Source organism: Aptenodytes forsteri, unplaced genomic scaffold (assembly GCF_000699145.1).
Source record: "Aptenodytes forsteri isolate BGI_AS27 unplaced genomic scaffold, ASM69914v1 Scaffold535, whole genome shotgun sequence".
Classification (NCBI taxonomy): Eukaryota; Metazoa; Chordata; class Aves; order Sphenisciformes; family Spheniscidae; genus Aptenodytes; species Aptenodytes forsteri.
Window position 1 is genome coordinate 495193 of NW_008795855.1, and position 25375 is coordinate 520567.

A 25375-nucleotide genomic window follows, 5' to 3' on the forward strand; every position below is an offset into this window, starting at 1 on the left:
AGGGAGGAGGTTGGAGGAAGTGCTGAAGCAAGTAACATGGGTGGAGGTAAAAGAAAAGCCTATTGTGGATTGGAAGCTGCAGCAGAAAAGATGTTTTGGGGTAGGAGAGTGACTTTGGGGTGAAGGTATGGGTGGGTTCTTCCATTTCATTCTTTTCAGCAGTTGCTAATTATGTTTCTGCTTGTTCGTAGATACTCTCTGGTCAGTTCCTCTCAGACCGCAGTGTGAAGACATACGTGGAAGTAGAGCTGTTTGGGTTGCCAAGGGACACAAAACGCAAATACAGAACCAAACTGACCTCCACTGCCAATTCCATTAACCCTGTCTGGAAAGAGGAGGCTTTTGTTTTTGAAAAGGTGATAGCATTTGATAGTAATTTAGACAGAGAATCCTTAAAGATCCTGTTGGCCACAAGCACTGCCTCTTGAGAGGTCAGTGATGACAGAAGGGACTCCCTTCTGGAGATCTCAGTCACGGCTTTAGACACACAGGGAGTTATGTGTTGCCCTCTCAGATAATACCCAACGACGATATCCAAAACAACTCTCCATCAGTATTTCCCTGTACAGACAACGGGTAGCTGGGAACATTTCTGGAAATAACAGGCATCAGAAGTCTCCCATTTGTGATGCACTTCAGACTGAAGTGCGCTAGGAAGCAGAAAGGAACTGAATGTCTGTGGTTAAACTGTAAATGAGAGACAGACAAACTGGAGAAGTAATGGGACCAGAGGGAGGTTTTCAGCTGTGCCAGAATGCAGAAAGCTGCCCTGTTTGTCCCCAGGAATTCAGTGGTCACTAATCCAGCTATAGGGTACAGGGAAGTTAAGTCAAAGGTGATAGTAATGTTTGGCCTTTCTGCAGTAAGTTACAAAAGCAAAATACATGTTACACAATTCATCTCCGTCAAGCACACTGTGAAATAGCAGGTATTTTCAGCCTACTTGGGATGTGGTAGATAAATATTATCCTCATTTCAGAAAACGCTTTTCAGGCTTCAGTTCTGGCAGAATAATTTTTAGTTCATTTTATGGCAGAAGAAAATGGGGGAGGAGGGAGGCAAGAGCCCTTATGGCAAAGTTACCAGCTTGCTAAATTATCCTTCCAAGTTCATTCCCTTCTCTGGTGAATTGCTTCATGGAAGCTGTGGTTTGGAGGGTTTGTTGCCCCATTTTTTCTTTAGGTAAACGCCCTCCTGTGATCCTGTGCAGTCTCTCCTCTGAGAAGCCTGTGTTCTGTGGAGTTTTGGTGAATTTAGTTATGTCTGTGATAAACTGTAGCCTTAAATTACCAGGTGCAGAAATAGGCAGTGACTTCCTTGGAGAGATGGCGTTGTTTTGGTGGAAGGAGGAGAGAGTGAGGTTCTACTTAGTGAAGCCAGTATGCTGTTAGGAGTCAGAGGTCAGGGCATTGGTGCCTTACTCTGTTTTCTCCTTAGATCATGATGCCTGAGTTGGCGTCTCTCAAAATTGTGGCTTGGGAGGAAGGAGGGAAGTTCATTGGTCATCGTGTCATTCCCGTTATTGCAGTGCACTCAGGTAATTTTGTGGAAATTCCTTCAGCTTTTGTGCCCTTGAGACCTATCCATTGGACGCTGTAAAGAAGATACGAACTTCTGCATATTTTGCTACTTAATCTCCATTCCTGTAGGCAGCGGAGCCTTCAAATTCATCCTGTTACAGCCTTGGCTTAATTCCGTAATATGTCCTCCGTCACCTTCTGTAAAGAGAGACTGTTTTACTGTTGGAGCACACAGACAAGAAGGGACAGAGATTCTGTTAGCTTACCTCTTCTGCCTTCTGTTTTCAGGCTATCACCACGTTTGTCTCCGCAGTGAAAGCAACATGCCGCTCACCATGCCTTCGCTATTTGTGTACCTGGAAATAAAGGACTACGTTCCTGATGCTTGGGCAGGTAGTACGCGTTAAAATGCACGTTGGGGGGGGTTGTTCTGGCTTTGTCCAAACTGTGATCCAGAAGCATTTTTCCAGCCCGGTGCTTTCCTGCTGCACCCTTAATTCCTTGTCAGGGTGGGACTTGAGCGCGTGCCGGCATCCTGTCACACCCTTGCTTTCACCAGAAGAGAGTGGATGCTTGCACCCTAACTGTGACTGGTTCCCAGTATGGGCCGATGCGCACATACCTGACGTGCAGCGCTCTCTGGTTTGGAATGGGTCGGTCTCTTTACTACTTTTATTCAGTGGCAGGGAGAGGTTTCCTAGAGTGCAGAGGTGATAACTATCAGGGACTGACAGCAATAGGGTTTTAGAGAGCACAGGAGTGTTGTTCTTCCCTGTTTGAAGACAGGGAGGTTCTTGCTGGTACTGGGATACAGTGATCTTCCTTTAAAAGGGGGATGGTCAAACAGTGAGAGATGAATCGGGAAAGAAGCCCCACTGGAGGTATTAACAGCAAAACTTTTAACAATCATGAACAAAGCCGTGCAGAATGTAACAGCATCAGCCACAGACATTCTTGTGAATACTTCTCATGTTTACTCTCTCTTCCCCTGTGTTCGTACAAATGAACCTTATTCATGGGGGAAATCCTGTGAAATTGGTGGTTTTCACACATATTTGTGAAAAAGACCAGGTTTATATAGCATTGGACTGGAATTGGAGCAGGGAGCTGTGCAGGTTAGGAAAGTCTTAACCTGGCTTTGGATTTTGGGAGCAGTATGCTCTTTTCAGCTTCATATTGCTGCCGTAACGATCAGTTGGGAGCCGTCACCTCGGAAAGGGACTGAGGTGAAGACGGTCCCCTCCCTTCGTGCTGTCCGGGAGAAGCTTGTTACAAGTAGAGCATACAAAATACCCCTTCTCCACAATTTCCTGTCCTAGGCCAGAAAGGAAACCAGAGTACAGTGAGTTATTTGATAATCTGAGCAACGACCTCCTCTTTGTTTCTAGATCTGACTATTGCTCTCTCCAACCCCATTAAGTTCTTCAGTCTGCAAGACAAGAGATCAGTTAAGCTAAAAGATGGCTCGGTGGAGGTAAGTTTTTCCAAGTTCTGTCATTGTCTCCAAAACATGTTGCATGGATTCAGCCTGACAAAATAGAGCTTTGATTTACCTCTGATCTTTGTTTTAGAGGCTTGGCACACAGAAGAGCTTCCCATCTGCTGAAACTAACGGGATACCAGACTTCACTGGGAAATTCAGCACTCCTCTTTCTAATGGGCCTGCAGGTAAAGCTGTGGATGTGGGGTGAGCTAAAAGTAAAAGGGAAAGCCTGTACACTCAAAAGGCTGGAAAGAGAAAGTGCTGGAGGGTAAAGATCCTTGGTAACGGGGTCAGAACCTCTCAGGCCAAGTCACCAACTTAAATTCTGGTGCTTGTCATTAATGGCAAAAGTTGTAGGTATCCCCTGACTCTTGGGCTGGGGTGAGTGTGACGTGCATGCTGCTTTTACTCCACAACAGAAAAGTAATCTCAGGTTATCTACTGAGAATACCGGGAAACAAGCCGAAGGCCCAACAGGCATGAACATTGTCTTTCCCCTCCAAGGCAGGGCTAAGGTATTGGGGTAGTACTGCTGTTTCCTGTGCTATCGTGCACGTATGCTGAGGGGTCTGACAGAGGACCTCAGTTTTCCAGGTTCAGCTCAGAGTTCCCTGGGACATAACTACATTAAGAGGGAACCACTGTCCAAGGAAGAAGTGGCCTGTGGCAGAGATGTAGCCTTTTATCTTAAGTGTGAAATTGGAGGTTGGACATTGATTTTGAGCAAAGACATGATAATTCTGGATATTTCCGAGACAAAGGTTATAAGATCTTGCTTGGTTTTATCCCATAATACCTCACCGCTCTTTGTCTCTTTGTTGTTCTTTTCAAGGGTCTCTTTCTGTAGCTTACTGTTGATTTCTGACATTTTAAGTATGTTTAGATCCCCCTGAAAACTCTTTTTCTTGTGAAACTGCACTTGCACTAGAGTCCAGTCGTATAATACTTCGGAGCTTTAAAGATTAGTAATTTTATTCATCAGCTCAGATGAACACTGAACTCTTTATAAGATCCATGACAAGTTCAGAGTGAAGAGATCCCACATCTGGCATTCTGCAAGAGTGGGAATGGAGCACAGTCCTGTGTTTTGACCGCTAGATTAAATGGGGACCCATTAAAATAACAAGGGCAAAAACTACTTAACTCTGACCAGTCAGATGAGTTGGAAAAAAAGTTATGGATTTGCTTTAATAGAAATCAAAAGACAAAGTCAGCATTTATTACTAGGTTTAAAGAAGCTCTAGCAGAGAAAGATCTTCCTAACAGTACGTTTGTTCCTTTATACTGGCACCTTCTTGGCCTTACAAAACAAGAGAGAAAGATGTGAACAAACAGTACGTTTGTTCCTTTCATACTGGCACCTTCTTGGCCTTACAAAACAAGATAGCCAACAAACGTTACAGGTGTAGTATTGGTGAAAGTGCCAGAAGGAATGTTCCTCAAATATGCTTCTAATCCAAACTAATTGATAGAGTAATTGCAGGTGAGGTAAGAACATGTCCCCTACCGTACACTTAGATTACCTCATTCCGTTCTATTCTGTTTTGTAGTAATTGACAGCTAATCAGTATTTCTTCCATATTAACTGTATCAACGTGATTAGCGTCCTTTCAAATATGTTGGTATCAAAACAATCAGTTTTCTGAAATTTCAGACCAGACCATCCTTCTCGCCTAATCAAAACAGGTTTACATGTGCCAAATCATCACTAGCAATATTCAGCTAATACAAAGCAAATGCCCTTTTTCTCTGGCAAGACAGAGAATCCTGTTCCCTTTCTGCTGTGCTTACTAACAAAGTTCCCAAGCAGTTGAGCATCTCAGCAGCTTAATTAATTCCTTTGTATTCACACCAACATCATTCATGTGGCCCATGTTCTTGATGAGCTCTCCACTGTCTGTTTTCAACCCGAAGATCCAAGATAGAACATGAACAGGAACCTCTTTTGTGATTTTCAGGAGCAGCGGCGTTCGCCAAGGACGAAAATGTGATAGAAGTGACGCAGATTGCAGGTAACTCCTCTCGTGCTGTTCACATGGGCTGAGGCCCTGTCAGTCATCTTACATTCCCTCTCTGCCCAATTTCTGACTGGGATATAAGTGAAGCCTGTTTTGCAAATTAAAAAAGACCTGACCCAACCCTGCCTGTTGTAGGCAGCACTAAAGACAAACCACATGAGTCTTTGGGCTCGGGGACCCGGTTTCCCTGCCTGTGGCACCATTTGGCCCATTTTGATAACTGCCATGGTGTGTGGCGAGCTCTCAGGCTGGGACTGAGCTCACAGCAGGTCTCAAGGAGAAAAGAGGCTTGAAGTTGCCATGGCCTGTGCCTTACCCAAGCTGGGCCACTGTCATCTGCACAGGTAGGTCAGAAGAGCTTTGGACTGCTCCAGCTTTAGCCCTCTGAGGCCACTGGCTGCAGCAAGTCAACTTTATAGCAAGGTAGGAGGCTGGAGCTGTCACATGAGTTCTGCTCTGGCCAGATTCGATGGCTCCTTTACCCTGACTAAACCAGAGGTAACATGGCCGCAGGGAGCCTTCAGCACGCGTGCACCCTCTGTAGTAATGTATCGTTCACCTGCTTTTCTGTCCCTTAATGCAGTGTGATACAAATCAATACAAAACACTAATAACCAGTGTGCCTAATTATGCCACAAAACTGAACTGAAGGCACAAGAGTAAACCTGTTGCACTCAGGATATGTTGCCAAATAAGTTTTGGCTTTAAAAGTTATTCCTGAAGAAAAATGTTCCCCCGGACAGAGCTATGATTATATTAAACATGTACTCTGGTAAAAGGCATCACATAATATGGAAGCGTAGTGGGCTCTGGTTTGAGAGTCTAGGCTTGTTGACTGAGAGACTTGCATTTAAGCTGTACCCTTGAGTTTCCTCAACACGAGCCTTTTAGAAAGAGCTGACCCTGCACAGCCTTGTGTTGCAGACACACCCACAAGTTCTGTTAATTTTTACACATTCCAAGCCAAAAAAAAAAGTTACTTCCCCTGAGAAGATAACTCCCTGTGGCCCTTCTGCCACAGATAACCACATCTGACTGACTTGCTACTGCCAGATAACGAGTTCTCCAACAGTTCACAGGCATCCTTCCCTTCTCATTCTCATCTGCCGCAAAAGCCCTTTCATTTATTCCTCACAACTGAAGAAATGCCAGGCATTAAGGCTGGAAGGGATGTAAGTACCTGTTATTGTAACTCAGTTTTGCAAAAAATCAGTAATGAAATAACAAAGAAGCTCCCTTATAATTAGAGCTGCCAACTAGCTTAACAACTGCGCTATCTTTGGGATACTTAGAATTGGGGAAAAGGGTGCAAGGCACAAGACAAGACAGGCTGGCACATCACCACCAGTGTGTTCTTCTGGCCAAAATACCAAAAGGCAGCAATTCTGGCCGTCCCCATGCCACACATCCACCAGCTGGTGAACTGAGCTGCATGTAATGCTGAAAAGAGGAAGGAAAAGCTGAACGAAGGCAGTGCTGGAAAAACCTGTCTGACCCCAAAAGGCATCACAGCAGGTTGAGAAATGCTGGGTGAGAGAAAACAGCTTCTCTTTATTTTGTATTTTAGAGCCTCGGACAGCCAGCCTCGCAGAACTGCAGCAGATGAAGCTCTTTCTGAAGCTGCTGAAGAAGCAGGAGAAGGAACTGAGGGAGCTGGAGCAGAAAGGACGTAAACGGAGGGAGGAGCTGCTGCAGAAATATTCTGTACTCTTTTTGGAGCCTGCCTGCTATAGAGGCAAGAAAAGGATGATACGCGCTAGGAAAACCCAGAAAAAGAGGTAAATACAGCACAGGGTCTCCAGCAGGGCCTGGCCTGTGGTTCACCTCCCCAGACCAAAGCAGAGGGATCCCTAAGAGAAACATGGGCTCCCCTTCTCGGAAGGAAGCATGGAGTGGTGCGGGCCTCCACATCTCCCTGGGTTTATAGAGTGTCAGATATTCCCGCTGAGGGGTGGGTAGGAAGGTCAGGATTGTATCGGCATCTCTAGAAGCAGCACAGCTGCTGTATCTGTTCTGCAGGAGTTTGGCAACAGGTGATGTTGGTACATGTGCAAATCCTGTAGAAATGGCAGAAAGCATTGACAGCCGAGTTTTGGAACTGAGAGGCAGGCTGGAGATGGACCTCATCCAACTGGGGGAGGAACACCATGGTGGGATTCGAAGAAAGAAAGAGCAGCACGCTACAGAGGTAAGGACTGCAAGTGTCAACAGAAAATGTAGCCTAGGAGAGCCCTTGCAAGGACAGCCTGAAAACACAAGTTCTTCACTAAATCTTGAGCTTGGAAATGTGGTCACAGGGCAGAAAACACCCCTCAGAACAATTGTCAGGTCCATGCAAGATAATTGGGAATGTAGACAGCGATGCTTATTTGTTACAAGCTATAAAAATCCAGCAGAAACATTTTTAAAGGTCTGCAATTTGAAAAAAATTGAGAAGCAGTGCCCTGGAGCACATCAGGCTCCATCTGCTTAAAGTCTTCTGATAGCTTAGCTTGGGGTTAACGTGGCATTTATTGGCTTCATACGCTGCCAGGTGCCAACTCTGTAGGAGCATGGGTACATGAGGCTGTACCACGCCTGTCATGGCTCCCTGCTTGATGCTGTACCGTCGGAGCTAGGGTGACACACAGGTATGTTGAAGCCCTGCAGGTTCACCAGTGGCAACCATCAGAGCATTACAGACATGCTATAGGGGCAACCACGCTCACCACTGTCATTCAACCAGGACAGATGATGCGTGGGAACAGAGCAGCCATTGCTGCATCTGTGCTGGTAAAATGAAAGCCTTGTGAGGGACAGTACGCCTAGGACCAGCCCTTAGCGCTGACAGCAGGGCTGAATCTCATTCCTCTTGAAATCTGGAAAGTGTTTTGCTGTTTGACTCAGTAGAAGTCAAAGTAAGTGTCCAGGTAAGGTGTTGCCAGTGAGTCCTGCAAGTGCATCAGTGTTTCCCACACCCTCAGACCCCCCCCACCTTAAGCAAATGCCAGCAAGAGACACAGTAATGCCTGGAGACAAAGTGCAGTCCACAAGATGGTGATGATAAACATGTCATACGCCATCTGTTCCAATGAAAGGGGGATGACTCCAGGATTTGGGGGCCTTTTCCTATCTTTATTTTCCAAAGGAGTTTGCATCGTATGTCTTAAATCTTAGGTTCCCTGGTGCACTTTGGCTTGACAAGCATCTTGCAAGCTGTCTACAAGACTGGCTGGTCTAGCCTATACCAACCCTGAGGGAAAAAAAACCTGCCTCTTGAGAACTAGCTTACCTGGAAATCATGCTTATTACCAGAGAGAGAAGCCAAAGGAATAAAACATCCTTGTCTCACAACTCTGTCAAAGACTCTGAGATTTAGTGGGTAAGGCTACAAAAAGGAAATAAAAACCTTGAGTTCTCACTGCACAGCACGTAGCCCAGCAGCCAGGGTTTTTCCTTTCAGGCTGTCTCTCAGCAGGCAGCGGTACAGGCAGGTCTGACTGCACTGACACTTACTCTGCCAGGAGTTTCCACAGAACTTTGTTTCCACAAAACAGAAGGCCCATCCTCTTGCTAGCCTCTGTTGTTTAGAAGGCAAGCTCTACTGCTGTTTCCCACCTACCCACAAGTACAGTGAATCTGGTGTGGCCTCCTGCACAAAGAGATAGGAAGCTGTCCATAAAGATAACCTACAAGTGAGTGACATGGCTCACAGAGCAGCCTTTGGAGCCTTGGTGGCGTCAGTCCACTACCACGGTGCAATCTGTGCGCGCATCTGAACTCGCTGTTGTGGTGCATGGGTTTGCACAAAGCCTCATGGATTAGCTGGAATTCAGTGCAGGGCGGGATAAAGCTGAATCTGGTGGTAATTAGATACGGATGGTGTGCTGTGTCTCGTCTTGGTTTGGTTGGTTTTGATCTTGTTTTCATTCCTTGAACAGCAAGTTACCAAGATAATAGAGCTAGCCAGAGAGAAGCAGACAGCTGAGCTGAAGGCACTGAAGGAGTCATCAGAAAGGTAAACTTAGTATTTGAATAACAAAGTAATAATGCATAGCTCTTATCTGGGGTAGCATTTTCTGCTAGATCTCAAAGCACTGTACTACAGACAGTGAGTGAATCCAGGGGAAGAGAAGCATTTCTTTTACTTTGGTGAGAAACTGAGGCACAGCGATGTGACACAGGGTCTCACACAGTTACACAGTGGCAGTGGTGGGAAGACAGCTCTTGTCCAGAACATCTTCCTGCCACGAGGCACCAAACCGGGTACTAGCGTTCAAGCTGCAGTAAGTAGCCTCGACTGACTAATTCAGAAAGATAGGAAATAAGACTGCTGGTCACTGGATGTCATTTCTACCTGCTGTAGTCAGTACATCACATATAATCCCTTCCAGGGGCTGATCAGCTCAGTCTTCAAAGTGAATGGAGCATCTTGGCTCCAGTACTTAAATAAACTGGCAGAATCAATTTACCGATTTCTAGCCAGGCGTTTATCCATTTGTTCTTGCAATAACTTTGTCCTGAAGCTAAAATCCTCACACATTCCTCCTTCCCATTAAATCCTCTCTCAGCCTTTAGTTGCTAAGTCAGGCAAAACTTCCCTCTTTTCATGTCCTCCATCAAGACAGATTCTCTGTTTCTGTCAGCTATTCAGCATATTCAAACAAGACTAAGAAAAACAGGTCAGGTAGCTAGGTAATAGTTTGCTAACAATACGATGTCATTTAGTACAGTCACATCTACAGCTGGCTGTGAGGAGCTCCAGAAAGATTTAAAGATCTTGAGCAACAGGCAATAAAATGGCAGTTAAATTCAGTATGAATAAATACAAAATATTGCGAACGGAAGAAAACTAACCATAGCTCAACTGTACACGGGGGTGAGCTATTGTCACTCAGGAAAGAGATCTGCAGCTGCTGTGGATACTTCTCTCAAACAGCTCATCATTCACAGCTCTGCGGTGGCCAAAGTGGCAAATAAACTTTTTGGAATTGTATGGGGAAAAAAAGAAGATTCAAAGTCAGCATTATGCCACGAGATCTATCTCCATAGTGCAGTCACCTTTTCAGTATGCCATCTTGAATAAAAAGCTTTGAAAGAGCAAGAAGGGGGTGGCGAGGATAGTCAGCAGTGAGGAGTAATTTCTGCACAAAAAGAAATTAAATAGGACTCAGCTTGGAGAACAGATGATTGAGGGGGATGTGACAGAAGTGTGTAAAATCATGAATGGCATGGAGAAGAAGAATAGGGAAGTGATTACTCACCGTTTCTCAGAAGAAATGTGGGGCACCCAGTGAAGTTCTCAGGGAGTACTTCTGTCACACAGCGTATAAATTGAGTTCTTTTCCTCTCAGGGCAAGGAGCTATGAAGTCCAAAAGTAGAGCTAAACTCCAAGGTATGAGACATTCATGGGAGATAAATGCATAGCAGCTGGAGGATAGACTGGAAACTGGGAAGGTGGAGGAGCGAAAAATTACCTTACACTTGTTTTCTTTCTTAAACCTCTCTTAAGCGTACGCTCCTGCACTGTTGGAGGCAAGACACCAGGCCGATGGGCCACTACCCAACGGCCATTCTTACGCCCCCTTAGCACCTGTCCTGTTGTAATCGTTTTGTACATGGATGGCCAAGAGGAGGTGCTGGTGGTGTGTCAGCAGCCTCTTGTGCCCTGACGCTGACACCTTCCTCCTTCTGTCTTGCCACGTTCTCTGGCCTGCAGCTAGCGTTTTTGATGGCCACATATGCCTCAGTCAGGGGCACAGATCTTAGGTCTGGGTTTTGTTCTTTCCATCTTTCCTACTGGTTGATCAAATGCCTTTTAAGTGTTTATGGTTTCTGCTTTGCAAGTCACATCCCATAGTTTATGTGCCTTTTTGCTTGCTTCAGGTCTCTTTAGGTCTGCTATATAGACATGTAGTTCCTTCTTTTTTTCTTTTTTCTTTTTAATTTAGCAGTGTAAGTACTTTCAGCAAGTCTCCTGCTGCTCGAGAGGAACCTAATGTAGGTATACAATACAACCTAATTATATAACGTGTTTTCTCCTGTCCCTTTGTTATGACTCTCTTTAAAAAAAAAAAAGTTACAGGACTTAAAATATTCTTAAGACTTAGAGCTTTCTGCTGCACAATCACTCAAACTTTGCTTTTCTGGACAGTAGAGCACTCCAGAGAGCAAATGCAGAGGGCTGCTTTGGTCTCTGGGGTTTGTAATCAGTCCTGTCTCTCACGGCACTCTTTTCTCTCCACAGCAATATTAAAGACATTAAGAAGAAGCTGGAGGCAAAGAGAATGGACCGAATCCAAACCATGATGAGGAATACTAGTGACAAGGCTGCTCAGGAGAGGTACTGGGGTAGATGTTACTGGGCTTTGTCTATGCAGAACACTAGCTGTCCTGCCCTGCTCCGGGAAGGGAACAGCACTACACCACAGTCTCTGTCACCGACAGGGAAACTTTTTAAAGCGGCCAAACAGGTAGTGGCAGAGCTGTAGTGGTCAGGGAAGGCGTGCTGGCCTGCCCTCACGCCTGGCTTAGCACTTTTTCTCCATTGCATTCCAGTACACAGGCATATATGCTGTGAAGCCAAACATCTGCTCCCTAGCTGTAGCAATAATGTCACGCCTGCAGTCACTGCTGACAGTGGCTTCCGGATCTTTCTCCATAGGCTTAATTTTTTTGTGTAAGGCAGTCGGCAAGATCGGCTTCACTTACTGGATTTCTGAATAGCCTGAGAGGAGTAGTGCCTTAGAAATGCCCCCTGCCCTGCCGCAGGGAGTAGGAGCTGATATGGAAATGCAGGGGGAGGTCATTACAGATGGAGAAATTGTACCTTGAAGATGAGCCTCCCATGCATCCGTCTCTTTAGCTCTCTTACGTGACAAGTAAGCTTCTTGCTGATGTGACGACGCACCTTCCAGTCACTTCAGCTGAAGCCTAAGAGCACTTCCAAATACTTCCTGCCTACCCTCACGCCTTGGTGGGTATTTATCTCCCCCTAGAATCAAAGGCAGGTCTTCCCCAGCCTCTCTAGAATCTGTTTGTAATCAGTTTCAGCAATCATTTCAGTTAGGAGGTTGTGTTTAGGCATATAATGGCTGCAGCCTTCCTTCCCATTTGTGGTTATAAAAATAATACTCTGCTATTGAGCCTGTGTATTCAAGTACTGCATGACATGAATCAGCTGTAACAGCTTCACGTGTTCAAGGGTACAGAAGAGGGTGCGCTACCTCCTTTGCTTCCAGCTCATAGCAAGGTCCTTTTGCTGTCTGTTAAGCTGAAAAAAAATAGAATTTTGCATCCAATTATTTGGCTTATGTCTCAGTCAAATTTGAACGGTGTTTTATTTGCCTTTCCTAAAATTACAGCAACCCCTCAATGTGGGAGGACACTATGGGAATGTAACACACCTGTCTTTCTGTGTGGGCACCAGCAGTCCTGTCTTACTGTATGGTACTTTATCAGAATTGCTAAACAGGTTTTATATAAAGATAACAGATGGATTACAGATTTTTTACATTTCCTTTCTTTAAAGGTTGAAGAAAGAAATTAATAACTCTCACATTCAGGAAGTGGTGCAAACAATCAAACTGGTAAGCTCTCCTGTGACAGTCTGCCACAGCATCTCTGTTTTCTGCAAAGTGGGGGTGTCTCGTGTACATCATCAGCGTGTCTCACAGACAAGAGTGCGAGTTCTCTGAGGCATTTGAATCCCATTAAATTGCTACTGCATCGAGGGCTCTGAGCGTCTAACTGAGACAGCCAAAGTGCAGCTGAAGACAGCTGCTACCTTTACTAAAATACCGCGGGTCCATAAGGGTCTCCCACCTGGCAGAGATGCAGTGCAAACAGAGCTGTCCAGGATATTTTGCATTTCTAATTCAGGGATTTTTTTTCTAAGCACAACTAATGAGCAGTGTAACCCCTCATCTATTTAATAATGTGCAAAATTTTGCAGAAGGGGAAGAGACCCTAAGGATCTCATCTTTGCCCTTCAGAGACCCATCCCCTGTTGCACAGGCCCCATGTGTGTGTGTCTGTGTGCACATGCTCGCACATGTGCACGTTCTTGCAGTGCTTCCCTAGCACTGGAGTTCAGAGTGCTGAGTACTACACAAATAACTCGGAGCCAGCAGAAATTGTTCAGAATTGGAAATGAGGGGGACATTGGGGCATGTGCTCTGTTAACTCTGTGTCTTGCTGTTATAAGCTTGGGATGGCTAAAGCATTTGTTTATAAAAACTTAAATTTGAGTGTTTTTTTAATTTGTTCTTTTTAAAGGTGACAGAAAAGACAGCCAGGTATCAGCAGAAACTGGAAGAAAAGCAGGCCGATAATCTGAGAACAATCAAGGAGAAAGAAAGCCAGGTAAAGGCAAAGATGAAGCTCAGGGTCAATGCTGTTACTCAGTGCAGTAAATCCAAAACACTAGAGGGGATCAGTCTTCCTTTGCGCATTCTTTAATTGACGCTACACTCATCCTCCACACACACACTTCAGACACCCACTCCTCAGTACGCTGAGAAAATGAATGACTTAGAAGGTGGTTCTACAGGAGCCTACACAGATCTAAGTCAGAGGTGCTGCACTCCTACACTCTGTGCCAGCACTAGCATTCATCTAACCATACAGAAACCCCCTACATTTAAAGTGTGATGGAAATGCATCTTTAGAAGCGATGAGTCTCATCCCTGAGCTCCTCAAACTCTCAAAACACACAAAACACATTCATGCTCTTTCAAGGTTGAGGTGCAGTGAACACGCAGTCTCAATTCATCAGACTGTGGTGCAAATCAGAATAATGTAAATCAGCAATCCTCCGCGCTTTCGTCTTCAGGGAAGCCAAAGATTGCCAAATCATTCAATACAGGGTTGAGACCAAAATTGTGAAGTGCTAACATCTCATCATATCGGTCTCTCTCAGAGCAGGTTTTTATACCGTTCTCAGACTGACGTCTGCTTAACTTCAGTGTTTGGAGAATGATTTGAGGTCTCTGTTTGCAGCTCCAGCAGGAGGCACTGGCAGAGTATGAGGAGAAATTGAAAAGTCTGAATATGGAGGTGCAGGAGTTGGTGAAGAACTATACAAAAGCAGGCTTTCCTGGACAGCCAGAGGCTCAGAAGGAAGCAGTTCAGAGCGTTCCTGAGGGAGAACAAGGCTCTACAGCACAACTGGAAGAAAAGATCCCAGTGGCAGAGGTGTCAAGGCTTACAATAGCTGTGCCTGAGCCCCCAGGAGCTGAAACAGATGTCGAGATTGAAGAAAGCATATTTTGAGAGATGCTTCCCTTACTTACTGTTCCACTTCAAGAAGGTTTATGGAGGTACATAGTGAAGTTAAAGACTGGCTTGACAAACTACTCCCCCTTTCCGTTCTGGGGAACTCCTGAAATCCTTCAGGCATTTACTACTTTATTACCCTAGGTATTGGAAGTAGTCTGAAGAGATCACCCTTCAGAGAGTGCTTCACTCTCTTTGTCTTCCACAGCCTTGGCACTAAGGTATTTAAGCAGTGTGAAAGGCCCTGTGGCTGAAGACAAGCTAGTTGTTGGCATTCACAGCAGCATCTACATTAACATTTTAGTCTGGATTCAGACTTCAGTTTTCAGAGTAAGTTCCCTCATCATTTGTCACATGCATCTCTTCATATCAGAGTGGTCTCAGAGCCAGATCCCTTTGAACGAACTGTAACTATGAGAGATGCTCTCCAGTAGCCCACCTAATACGCTCCAACCAGCTCAGAGCTAGCCCAGAATAAAGCCTCCTGAAATACATGTAGGTGTGGGTGGCACCATTCCTTCTGGCAACACTACCTGCTAATGTAGACACAGCCTCTGTTTGTAGGAGGGAAGGTCAGTTTGATAGAACCTCAGACCATTTTTTGTCAGCATACCACTTCCTTGCACAACCAGTGTTGGCTTTTTAATTGGTGTGTCATCCCCCCCCAGTCAGATGAGGACAGTTTTCAGTACATTGGTATCCACACAGCATAAACCAGCATTCCCTTCTGTGGAGATGTGCATTACCAGCATTGTAGCTTTTCTTCTTTCTTTGTTTCCACCCTCCCCTTATTCCCAGGGGCTGATTCTCCTAATTCTAACTTTGACTCTCACAGGCCTTCAGGCAAGTTCTCAGCTCTGGATCCGTATCTCCTGAAGACCCTGCCAGTCTTGAGCAGGCTCCTTGAGCAATTACCAGGCATACTATGAGGAGTCTAAGAGCCTCAGCATTTGCTCCAGCTACCGCAGAAACACTTGCAGAGTTCCCATCTACAGCAATTTGACATTTTTAGAGCGTCACTGAAAGTTTTTCTCATGAAGCTAAATTAGTTCCATATTATGGGCTTAGGATAACAACAGTTAACAAAATTTCTAAACTGTTTGAAAATAACTTTGTTGCTCAAATAAAGAGCCAGCCAGTTATATTGCCCATAAGAGTCCCTTACAGAGAAAGCTGAGTACGGCGCATAAGAAACCACATTGAATTATCCATTCAGGTAGCAGAAAGCAGTTCTCTGGTGTTTCTTTTACACGCTGCCATCTCAGTTAATGACAACAGAGGGCTCACAGCAGTGATCTGTAGAATCTGTTCCTTGCTGCTGGGAAAACCAAACTCCTCAAATATCCATGTTCTTTAGGGCCTTGGGGGGAAGACTACACACTACTCTTGCTGTTTGCTCTCCCTTTGCAGGAGTACTGCACACACCTTCCCCTCAAAGCTTTAGTCACTTCCCATTTCTTCATGAAGTATGTGCACCTGTAACTAACAGCAGTCCTCCCCTTCGGTGACATAACAGGTAAGTCTCATTCCACGGCCTAACTCTGAGTGAAAAGTGCCTGGCCATATGACTTCAAAGGGCAAATGGTCCTCAGCCTCTTTCAGCCCTAGCACATACTTGCTGCTGTCTGTCTTCACTAACACAAAACCTTCCAGCAGAACACACTTGGAGGGCCAGGTTCCCAATATCTTGGTCTTCTCTTGCAACAGAAAAAGCGTAGGTTCCTCTTAGCCATCTTTACGCTTCCACTGTCTAGGACAGCAAAGCCTTATTTTGTGAATATAGAACTTGCATCAGTGCCCCCTGCCTCCACGCATACTTTCTCTCACCTGTTTTATGACCTCGTAGAACTTGCATCAGTGCCTCCTGCCTCCACACATACTTTCTCTCACCTGTTTTATGACCTCGTGCACCGAACAGCTTTGACACAGCAAATGCTCACTCATCCAGAAGGAAGGAACTGGAAACATATGGTCCAACTCTTTTCCTAGTACCATTTCAGACAGACTTTGCTTATGGGTCCTAAAAAAGCAGGAAATAGCAATGCTTCAGCACAGAGCAGCCACATCCTGGCCTGGAATCATATCGTGTCCTGAAATAATGTTAGCCCAAGAACTGGAGTTTGGCCTGCCAAAGTATACCCACACCAGGTCACAGGGACCCTGGGGAATTAGGCACTTGTGGTCACCAGATGTCACAATGGAGGAGGGGGGGAACTGACCTGACATCCAATTAAAAGAGGTGGAAGAAGATAGGGATACAAAAGGAAATGGGAACTGCAAATATTTTATTGCAAATGCTTATCCCAGAGATAAGATACTGTAGGTCAAATCTTCCAAATTGTTCAAGGAAACAACAAAAAAACCAAAACAACAACAACAACAAGATTGTTCAAGGAAACAACAAAAAAACAACAACAACAAAAAAACCCTAAACACTGCAGCAGAGAAATGGGGGGGATGAGACCCCCCCCCAAACCTCAACCTGCAATTGAGCAGATCTGGGACTACTGCAAGTCTTAGCACCAGCAGCCTAGAGAACCTTGCGCTGATGAACCCCCAATGTATTTATTTGGCCATTCAAGCCCCCTTTTATTGCTACCTTACAGAGCCACAGAGCGTCTTTAAGCCCAGTCATAGAAGAGAAACAGGCGAGACCATGGTCTAAAAAAGGAGCTTCTTCCATCCTCTTTTGAGACAATACTAGAAGAGATGTGTTCCTGACTGGAGCAAGTCTCTCTCCTCTCCCCAAATTTTTAAGTGCCACGCTGCAGTGTAATCTAAGGAAGTCCCCACTCAGCCCTCAACTTGTTCTTCAGGTTTCTGTCTTTTCTGGAAAAGTGAGCTCAGGCACGGCAAACCTACAGCATGCAGTGGTTGTTACATGAGAACAGTTACACCTAGAAACTGCATTGATAAACACATTATGACTGTAATGCTATAAAAAACCCCAACCAACCAACCAACAAAACCCCAACAAACAGCTCAAGTAGGTATGAGAGACAAGATGTTCCAAGCCTGGTCTGACATCCAAGAAGAGACCATCCCTCCCCTGCAGTGTTAACATAATACTGGAATTATGTATTGTAAATTTCTGACTTATTTATTTTCTAAAAAAAAAAAATAAAATAAAACATTGCATTTCTTAAAAAAATTGGATCACTTTTTTTTTTTCATTGCAGTTGGCAGATATGGGAGCAAGTCCCAAATGTTGCCCAATGTACGCACATGTTAATAGAGGTATCAGGTGCCCAGAGTTTTCTGCCATCTGTGCTCAGTTCTCAAATTCAACTGTAGTTATTAAATATGCAGTGAGGTGTTTTGTTTTTTTTTTAAACATAATATCCTTCTCACACACATTCTCCTCTGCACAGTTCATTCCACTCCTTATTGTACTTAACCAAATCTAGCAAAGGAAATTACTCACAGTCCAAATACCGCTCCTGATACCCCTTGCCCTTACAGGCAACCTCGCCTCACTAATACAGTGGCCTCCTCCTCCTCACAAGCACAGGTCAGAAAAGCACTTCAACAGGAGTCAAAACTATTCTGGTGAGCTCACGCTCCTCATGTTGGCTCAGTCCTAGTTCAGACCAGCAAAGGGACTGCCTAGAGACAGAATGGTCCTTCACAGACACGCCAGGACAGCAACATGAAGTCTTGCACTCGCAGCTGGTTCTCTCCCACCCCACAGCAACGCTCGCCCCTCACGCACAACTCTCTGGCCGCTCGCTGGCTCTGACCGCCGGCAGAAGCATCTCCCAGGACAGACCGGGCTCGGTGCAGAACCCTTTCTGCTGTGGGCAGCAACAGATCCACAAAACTCTGGCCAAGCAATGCCAGGGTACCACAGCATGAGCTCGGTCCCCTCCCTAGCTCGTCCTGACGGCTGGTTGGGCTCCGTCATTGGTACAGTGGAGCTCTGGCGTGGATATATGTTACTAATGGCCACTTCCTTCTGCTGAGAGCAGCTGCCTTTGCTGTTCCAGGACTGAAGCTTTATTTCAGGAAGCGGTAAAATACTACTCCAGTTAGATCAATTTTGTTGGTTTATAGAACAGCCTTCGTCCCTGAAGTCTCACTCACGCTGTGAAGTTTGAGGGCCTTCAGAAAAAGATGACAAACATCACAGCAAGGTAGAACTGCAGCCAGGAAGCAGTTCAATATTTTGACTTAAACCAGCTCGCAGCGTTGGCAGTTCCAGACCAGAGCCCATGTTCATTAGCCCCCTGCTTTCTATACCGGGGCTGGCAATGGAGATCAAGGATGGCGTCAGAAATGGGATTAGCACAGGGGGAGGGGTTGCTTTCCCAGTAAGAGCACAGAGCAGAGCCACCGCAATCGTAACAGTGAGGAAAAACTGCAAATGGAGAAACACACTGAAAACCCACCCAGAAAAACTGGCCCTGAGTGGGGCTCCCCAGTCACTGCTAAGCACCAGGTATCGCCAGACATTAGTAACGGTCAATCTGCGTTTCTCAGCCACGCAACGGTGCCTGCAGTTACTCCCCTAGATCCAGCCGCACGTGGATGCAACCAGGAAAACAAGGAACTGCCCTTGAGTACGTGCAAACTTCCCATCACCATAAATATAAATCCGCAATGCTCACTGTTTTACAGCCTGAGACTGCTGATAACAAAAGCTGTTCAGAGCCGTTTCTAACTGTATTTCTAGGGGCACAACAGCCACCACCTGCTCTGTATGTCATTACGTGGCATATGCACAATTCAACGCAGACTGAATTGTTTGGTGTTTATCCCACCCTTCTGCTGCACACACAACATCCAGCACTGCAGAAACACAGCCCTCGTGCTGGCTAAACGGGGGTTTGTCACCAGCTTCAGCCACCCAGTCCATACTGGCCATCCAAAGCCCCTCCAGAGAAGTTGTCTGGAGGTTATTTTAAAGGACAATTCATCCCTTCTCTCTCTGGAGGGAACTCGGACACCTAGCTCAGGCGTAAAGGTGGACATGGGGTGCCCCCCTCTCCATGCACACTGCCAAAGCACCAGGGGTTACTTTTTTCCTTCAAATCCTTACAGTGAATGAACCCAACAGAATAAACCCACGTTACAGAGACAGACATGTAAAGCCAGGGCGGAACAGCAGGGCCTGGGTTAGTGGAAGTTTTCACTCCTCTCTCCCCTGACACCACCACCTAAAAAAGAACGTGTTTCACAGGGACAGGGACAGCCCCAATGGCAGCTGCAGGGAAAGGGGAAGGATGCGCTCCCTTCCTCCACGCAGCACGTGACAGGACAAAGACTCTTAAGCCAGGTCAGGCAGGCTCAGTCTCACTTCAGAGGCTGCTCCCCACCTACTGCACCGGCGCAAGCTGCAGCCCTCGTAACGAGAGATACCACCGCTCCAGCCTCCTTCCCTCCAGCCTGCGCCAACTTACCCAGCGGTGCCCGTCAGAATTCCCCAATTGCTTCATTTTCCAGCCTAGAGACCTCTCATTACTGCATCGCGCCAACTCTTCAGCAGCGCCCTTCAGTGAGAGCTCTCATACTGCCTGTGAGCATTTCGAGGTCAATACACAGCGGGCTGAACCCAGTACTCTCCTCTTCCAACCTTTTCGGCTCTTTTTGCCATCATCTCCAAGCAGAGCATCAGTTCTCTGACAGCCTTCGAACACCATAAATTGGTTGGCCAAAGCAAGGGCTGCAACAATGCCAGAGTAAAATGCTCTTCGTGAGGCTTTTTTAAAGGTGTGGACATTTCGAAAAACAATCATAGCTCAGCTACGCCATGACACAGATGTAAGAAAACTTAACTTCAGCAGTTTGGATTCATGTTATTAATATCCTCTGACGCTTGAAGCCTGAGGAAGAAAACACACCATGATGACTTGTACCCTCACACACCACATCACAGTTTCTATTGTGCAACCCTTCTGTTTTTAAACAAAGCACTGGCACAGCTTTATCAGGCGATTTATGCAGAATTTCATGAAAAACAGGTGGATGTTTTACGCAGATTACATCTTTGTGCTAAAAAAATACCTTCTAAATGTACTTTTCAGAGCGTATACAGAAGAATCGCTAACTGTAAGCAAAGCCACATCTCAGATGAAGTACAGACCACATTCTGCATCAACACTTTTCCCCACTGAAGGGAAGCAGTCTTCATGCCTCAGAGGCCAGGCGTGCCGACGCTCCTCCTGACAGAATACTGTCTCCACACAAAATGTGATGAAATTTCTTGTCGTGGTTTAACCTCAGTCGGCAACTGAGCACCACGCAGCCACTTGCTCACTCCCCTCCCCCCCCCCCAGTGGGATGGGGGAGACAATTGGAATTGCATTTCTGCAAGATGAGAAACGGACAAAAGATAAAGGCACTAAAAGAAATGTTACCGTAGGGGTTTCACACAACACACGATGGATTCTGACCATCCCTCCAGCAGCACAACAGCTCACAGAGTCACACCAGCATTTGGTTACTTACGTACTCCGGACGAGAAATGCCACCTTCTGATTTTCCAGCACTATTTCTTCCCACAGAATTCAGACATCCTTGAAGATTTCTTCAAGCAGCCGTGGAGCCCTGCCTGTGCTTTTGCTTACCAAACCAAATTCAACGGTAATTAAGACAACAGTAGTGCCTGGTCAGACACTGAACAGCAGCAGATTTAGGCACAATCTTAGATTCTTTCCACATTTTCAACTTTTATGGGGCATAGTTTAAATCTCATTCTCTACCACTAAATTCTCTTGCCCAAAATACTTATTTTCAGGAGCCCAAACTTTGTACTGTATTCTTAAAAAATTAAATAATGGAGACCAAAATACTTATTTTCAGGAGCCCAAACTTTGTACTATATTCTTAAAAAATTAAATAAGGGAGATCCCTAAGCAAAGGAGGACTCCAGCCACAACAAGGGATACAAATACAAGACACTGCACCTGAAGGATTAGCACGGGGACTCTCTAAAACAAGAGCATTACTAACAAAAGACACAGCAGTCGAACTCATCTCTTGGCCAACACCTTTGCAGGCAGCTTTCCTAATGAGAATTCAGCACTGACATTTAGGAAAAAAAGAAAAAAAAAAACCAAAACACCCCTAAAAGACTAACATGGCACACACTTTCAGATGAGAAGCCCAACCCGGTGGAAAGCTTCCCCTTGCCGTCTCGTCACTGTCCAGTGGAACTGGTGGTAGTGGGAAAGTCAGGGTGAGCGCAGCTCTCCTCGGCAGGCTGGCTTGCTATTAGCACCTTTGTTATCATCATGCCCTTCACGTTTTCAGAGCACTTTACAGGCACGAGTAAAAGCCTGAAGGTCACTGCAAAAGCAAATCAGTTTGCTGTGGTGAATAGATGCAGATCCCTATGAATATGATGCTGTCAACCAAACATTGAGAAGCAAATAGCCAGAAAATGCACGTAGCTGGTTGCTTTAGTTTTATTTCTATCATCATTCCCTAAGCAGTAAGGGACCTAATGCAGCAGTAAAGGCCTTTGATGTCTCTTTGCAGCTCCAAACAAATGCCTGGCCATCCTCTCCTCCTTTGTAAGCAAGAGTAACTCATTTCCTTCCAGTTTGCACAACTACGATGCCCCAATTTTTAACTGAAGAATGGACAGTGCGTTCAGGCAGTTCTCTCCGCTCCCTTTCCTGCAATTACAGGAAACTTTGCCTTCAAATATTCAGTGGCCACTCTGCATACCGCAAGCTGCTCTAGATATTCCTACAAACTGTATCCAGTTGAGAGCTACAGTTCAGGCTCAATTTGAACTGAATGATCCAAAATTATCTTTTACCTCCGTAATAAAGATACGGTGCTGACATGACTATTGCTACTACAGAAGGAATTGCTGCACAGTAGCTACTGTATTTCAGAGACACTCTCCCTGCCGCACACACATCCCCACATGGTCAAGATTCACTACTTATTATTATTCCCCATTTATAGACTAGGACCTAGGGCACAGCAAAATGCTTTCTCCAGGCTACAGGGGGGAAGCATAGGATTCTTCTCACCAGACTGAACAATCTTAAAAGTCGGGAGCCTCATTTGATCTAGGGTCCTTCTGTAATCACTGGTTAAAAGATAGGGGCTTCTAGAGAAAGATTTGTCCCGTTCTGAAATAAAGGGGATAATAAGCTGCTGCATTTGATAGCACAGAGCCCTGTTTGAGGAGGACAGGCACCATTATATATAAACAAGAGCAATTGGGAGATGACAGCAGTCACAGACTCCCCGTTTGATTCAGCAAATTGCGCATATAAATTCAACCTGCCATCTTCAAAGGCCTTCTATGTGGTGATTGCCAGCAGCATGGAAAAGACTCAATACCGGCAAGGCTGACAGGAAGGAAAAATAAAAGGGAACGATTCGGGTGAAACATGACACAAAACAACAGAAAACCCTGAGATGTAAGTGTAACCTTGTTGAAAGCACATACGAAAAGATATTCAGAGGTAACAACATCTCAAAGCATAATTACCCACTGAGTAGGCTATGAGCTCTTCAGAGAAGAGGCTACGTTTTGTATGCACTTAGATATCACTTAGCATACAAGAAATCTCGCTCCTGAATACTACTGCAATGCAAATTACAAACCTGCTCTGCTTATTGTAATTCTCCTGACTGGCTGCCTGGTTCTTAGGGAAGGAGCTGTTGGCCCTGGAGACAGAGCTTCAATTTTTTAACTGATCTAGGTTTATCTTAGGATTTATATATGATTTCACACTCATCGAAGTAATGGAGCAATTAATTGGCAATATGCCATGCACGAACTGTAAAGAGAGAAACACAAGAATCAGATACTTAATTCTGTATTGGACAGGAAGATGGATACTTTCTGCATTCTTCACAAATACGGTAATGAGTTTTTAAAATTTTATAAGATACCTGAATGCAATCCTTCAAGGGCCTTCCCTCACTGTGTTTAGTCAGACTTGGGCCAAAGTATAAAACGGTGTTAGATGTTAAACCTGTCATCCCTGTCCCCAAGAAATGTTTGTTTCAGGATCCAGGCTTCTGCTATAGTCCCTTCTTGTTTTAAAAGCCACATAGCCACAGAATAGGTAAGTTAGACCAGACTTCAAGGTTCACACCTCCCTTACATCTCTGAACTACAGACACATTTTAAAGCATCTCAGCACCGCAACAGGCTTATGAATAAATCAAGATCTACTTTAATTTAAAACACAAGTGCAAAGGATTCACATCTACAGACGAGCAGGATCGTTTGTTTCAAATTATAAATCTTTTCAAAGCCCTGCTCTTTTGCATTAGAAAAAGCAGTATATCTGGAATACAGAAACATTTTACATCAAAAATTTTCCAGTGCAGCTAAGGAGGAGCTAAACGAATTCATTTCAACCAACTTCATCAGCCCCAAACTTAGACATCCAGTCTAGGCAAACCACCTACGATCCCTCTACTGGCCACAGGCAGAGTGGTATCGAGAGACAGTGATTTCATCCTTCAGCAGGTATCTGAGATAATGGAGATGAATCACCCTCCGGAGGTGTTCCTCTCGCCTTGGTCTACAGAGCCAATCTATACGCTTCACAGACTGGGTGCCCACCATTTAAATGGCTGGCATCAGTGCAGATGAATTCCATCCCAAATTACTTCAAGTAATCAACTGTGGCTTCAATTTTGAAGCAGGATCTGTAACTGGAGTAAATAGCAGAGGATAGAGATTATTAACATCTTCTGAAGAAAATGCAATTATGAGGTTAGTTTCTGAGACAGCAGGACTGTCCCAAGAATAACTTAAATTCCAATAAATTTGTATCTGGAGTTTCAAAATAGGATCCCGGTTCCACATGTAAGATTATATTCTTGAGACCTCACAACAATACACACCGTTACTGTACAATGTTACATCCTGACCTAGAGTCCAATTACCTTGACTATCTCACTGATCAGAAAGTGTATCATACAAAATATCTAAATCTATTTTAAAATAACTGAAAGAGCTGTTTAAACAACCAGTAACTTTCCGAATGTATCAGCAAAGGAATGGTGGGAAAGGGCATACCAATAACAAAACATACATCAAAAGTTTCTCTTCTCCCGATGTTCTGCAGTAGCAAGCAGAGGAGACAGAGGCTCAACAAACCGCCTCACATGAACACAAAAATCTCTCCTGGGATATGCAGGGCAGCTGAAACTTTTTCATTCAGTCTCCTAGAGCATCCCCAAAGCGCTACCCAACAATTGTCTCGGGGCAGCATTTCTCAGCCTCTCGTGGGAGAAAGGACTTGGAAAGAAAGGTGCCTGGAAACTAAACACAGGAACAAGCTTTCACAGACTCTCCATTCCACCCAGCAATGGAGGTGTTGCATATTGTGAATTTTCAACCGCAAGATCCTGGTGGCAAGAACACCTGTCTTTACAGAGTCTGTTTTGAGGCCTGTATCTGAGGGTTCCCCCCTCCAAAAGTTTAAGATCATGAAATGGATTCAAGATTGACCACTAAACCATACATATTCCTCAGCAAAAGAGAAGCATGTTGATGCAAGAGAGCCATTTAGAAACAAATATATACATATCACATCTGCTCCCTAGGAAAATATGTAGAGTTTTCTAGGTCCACATTTAACTGAAGGAAATTAAAATCACCTGTGAAAAAGTCTCAGAGGAAAACTGTCAAGTCTTTGTGCATTGTTTGAGAGTTTAAAGGGGTCTGTGCCCCAAAATGTACATTTGAGTCAGCTCAAGACTCCAGTGTACAACTAAGGAAACAAAGATCACATTTCTAATTGGGAAATATTGTTCCAGTTCAGTAGTCAGCAGCCAAGGTTTGCAGGAACTTGCAGACGTTCAGATACGCAACTTCAGACTCCGCTTTAAAATGCCATTCTTCGGAAGAAGCGATCCACAAGTCATGAAACACCTGCTTTATTCTTGAGACATACTTGGTCTTATTTGCATCTAGTATGTATTGATTGTCTTCAGCAAAAGAGAAGCCACAAAAGGCTGAGAATGCAAGGACAGTATTCACATTCATCCTCTAAAAAGATCGCTGACAAGTTCCAAGCACCATTCACAGGACGAGACTGCCTGGTCTCTTGATTTTTTTTTTTTTTTTTTTAAATAAACATTACTTTTTCCTAGCATTTCCCCTTAGGTAAAG

General features: G+C 44.9%; 1 protein-coding gene across 4 annotated transcripts in view; it reads left to right on the forward strand.

Annotated features, from left to right (window-relative positions):
* Positions 1–14773, forward strand: part of PLCB2 (phospholipase C beta 2) — a 63273-nt gene extending 48500 nt beyond the window's left edge. For 2 of the 4 annotated variants that reach the window (XM_009283699.2, XM_009283698.2), the window contains 13 exons: positions 192–356; positions 1438–1537; positions 1809–1913; positions 2909–2994; positions 3092–3188; positions 4962–5015; positions 6589–6799; positions 7041–7209; positions 8942–9018; positions 11249–11344; positions 12533–12590; positions 13279–13365; positions 14002–14773. In XM_009283699.2, the coding sequence (XP_009281974.1) occupies positions 192–356; positions 1438–1537; positions 1809–1913; positions 2909–2994; positions 3092–3188; positions 4962–5015; positions 6589–6799; positions 7041–7209; positions 8942–9018; positions 11249–11344; positions 12533–12590; positions 13279–13365; positions 14002–14274 (1578 nt within the window). In that variant the 3' untranslated portion in view covers positions 14275–14773. Of the gene's footprint in view, positions 1–191; positions 357–1437; positions 1538–1808; positions 1914–2908; positions 2995–3091; positions 3189–4961; positions 5016–6588; positions 6800–7040; positions 7210–8941; positions 9019–10952; positions 11002–11248; positions 11345–12532; positions 12591–13278; positions 13366–14001 lie in introns of those variants that run through there. The other 2 variants (XM_009283700.2, XR_657784.2) reach the window with 2 other exon arrangements.
* Positions 14774–25375: the final 10602 nt, after the last annotated feature.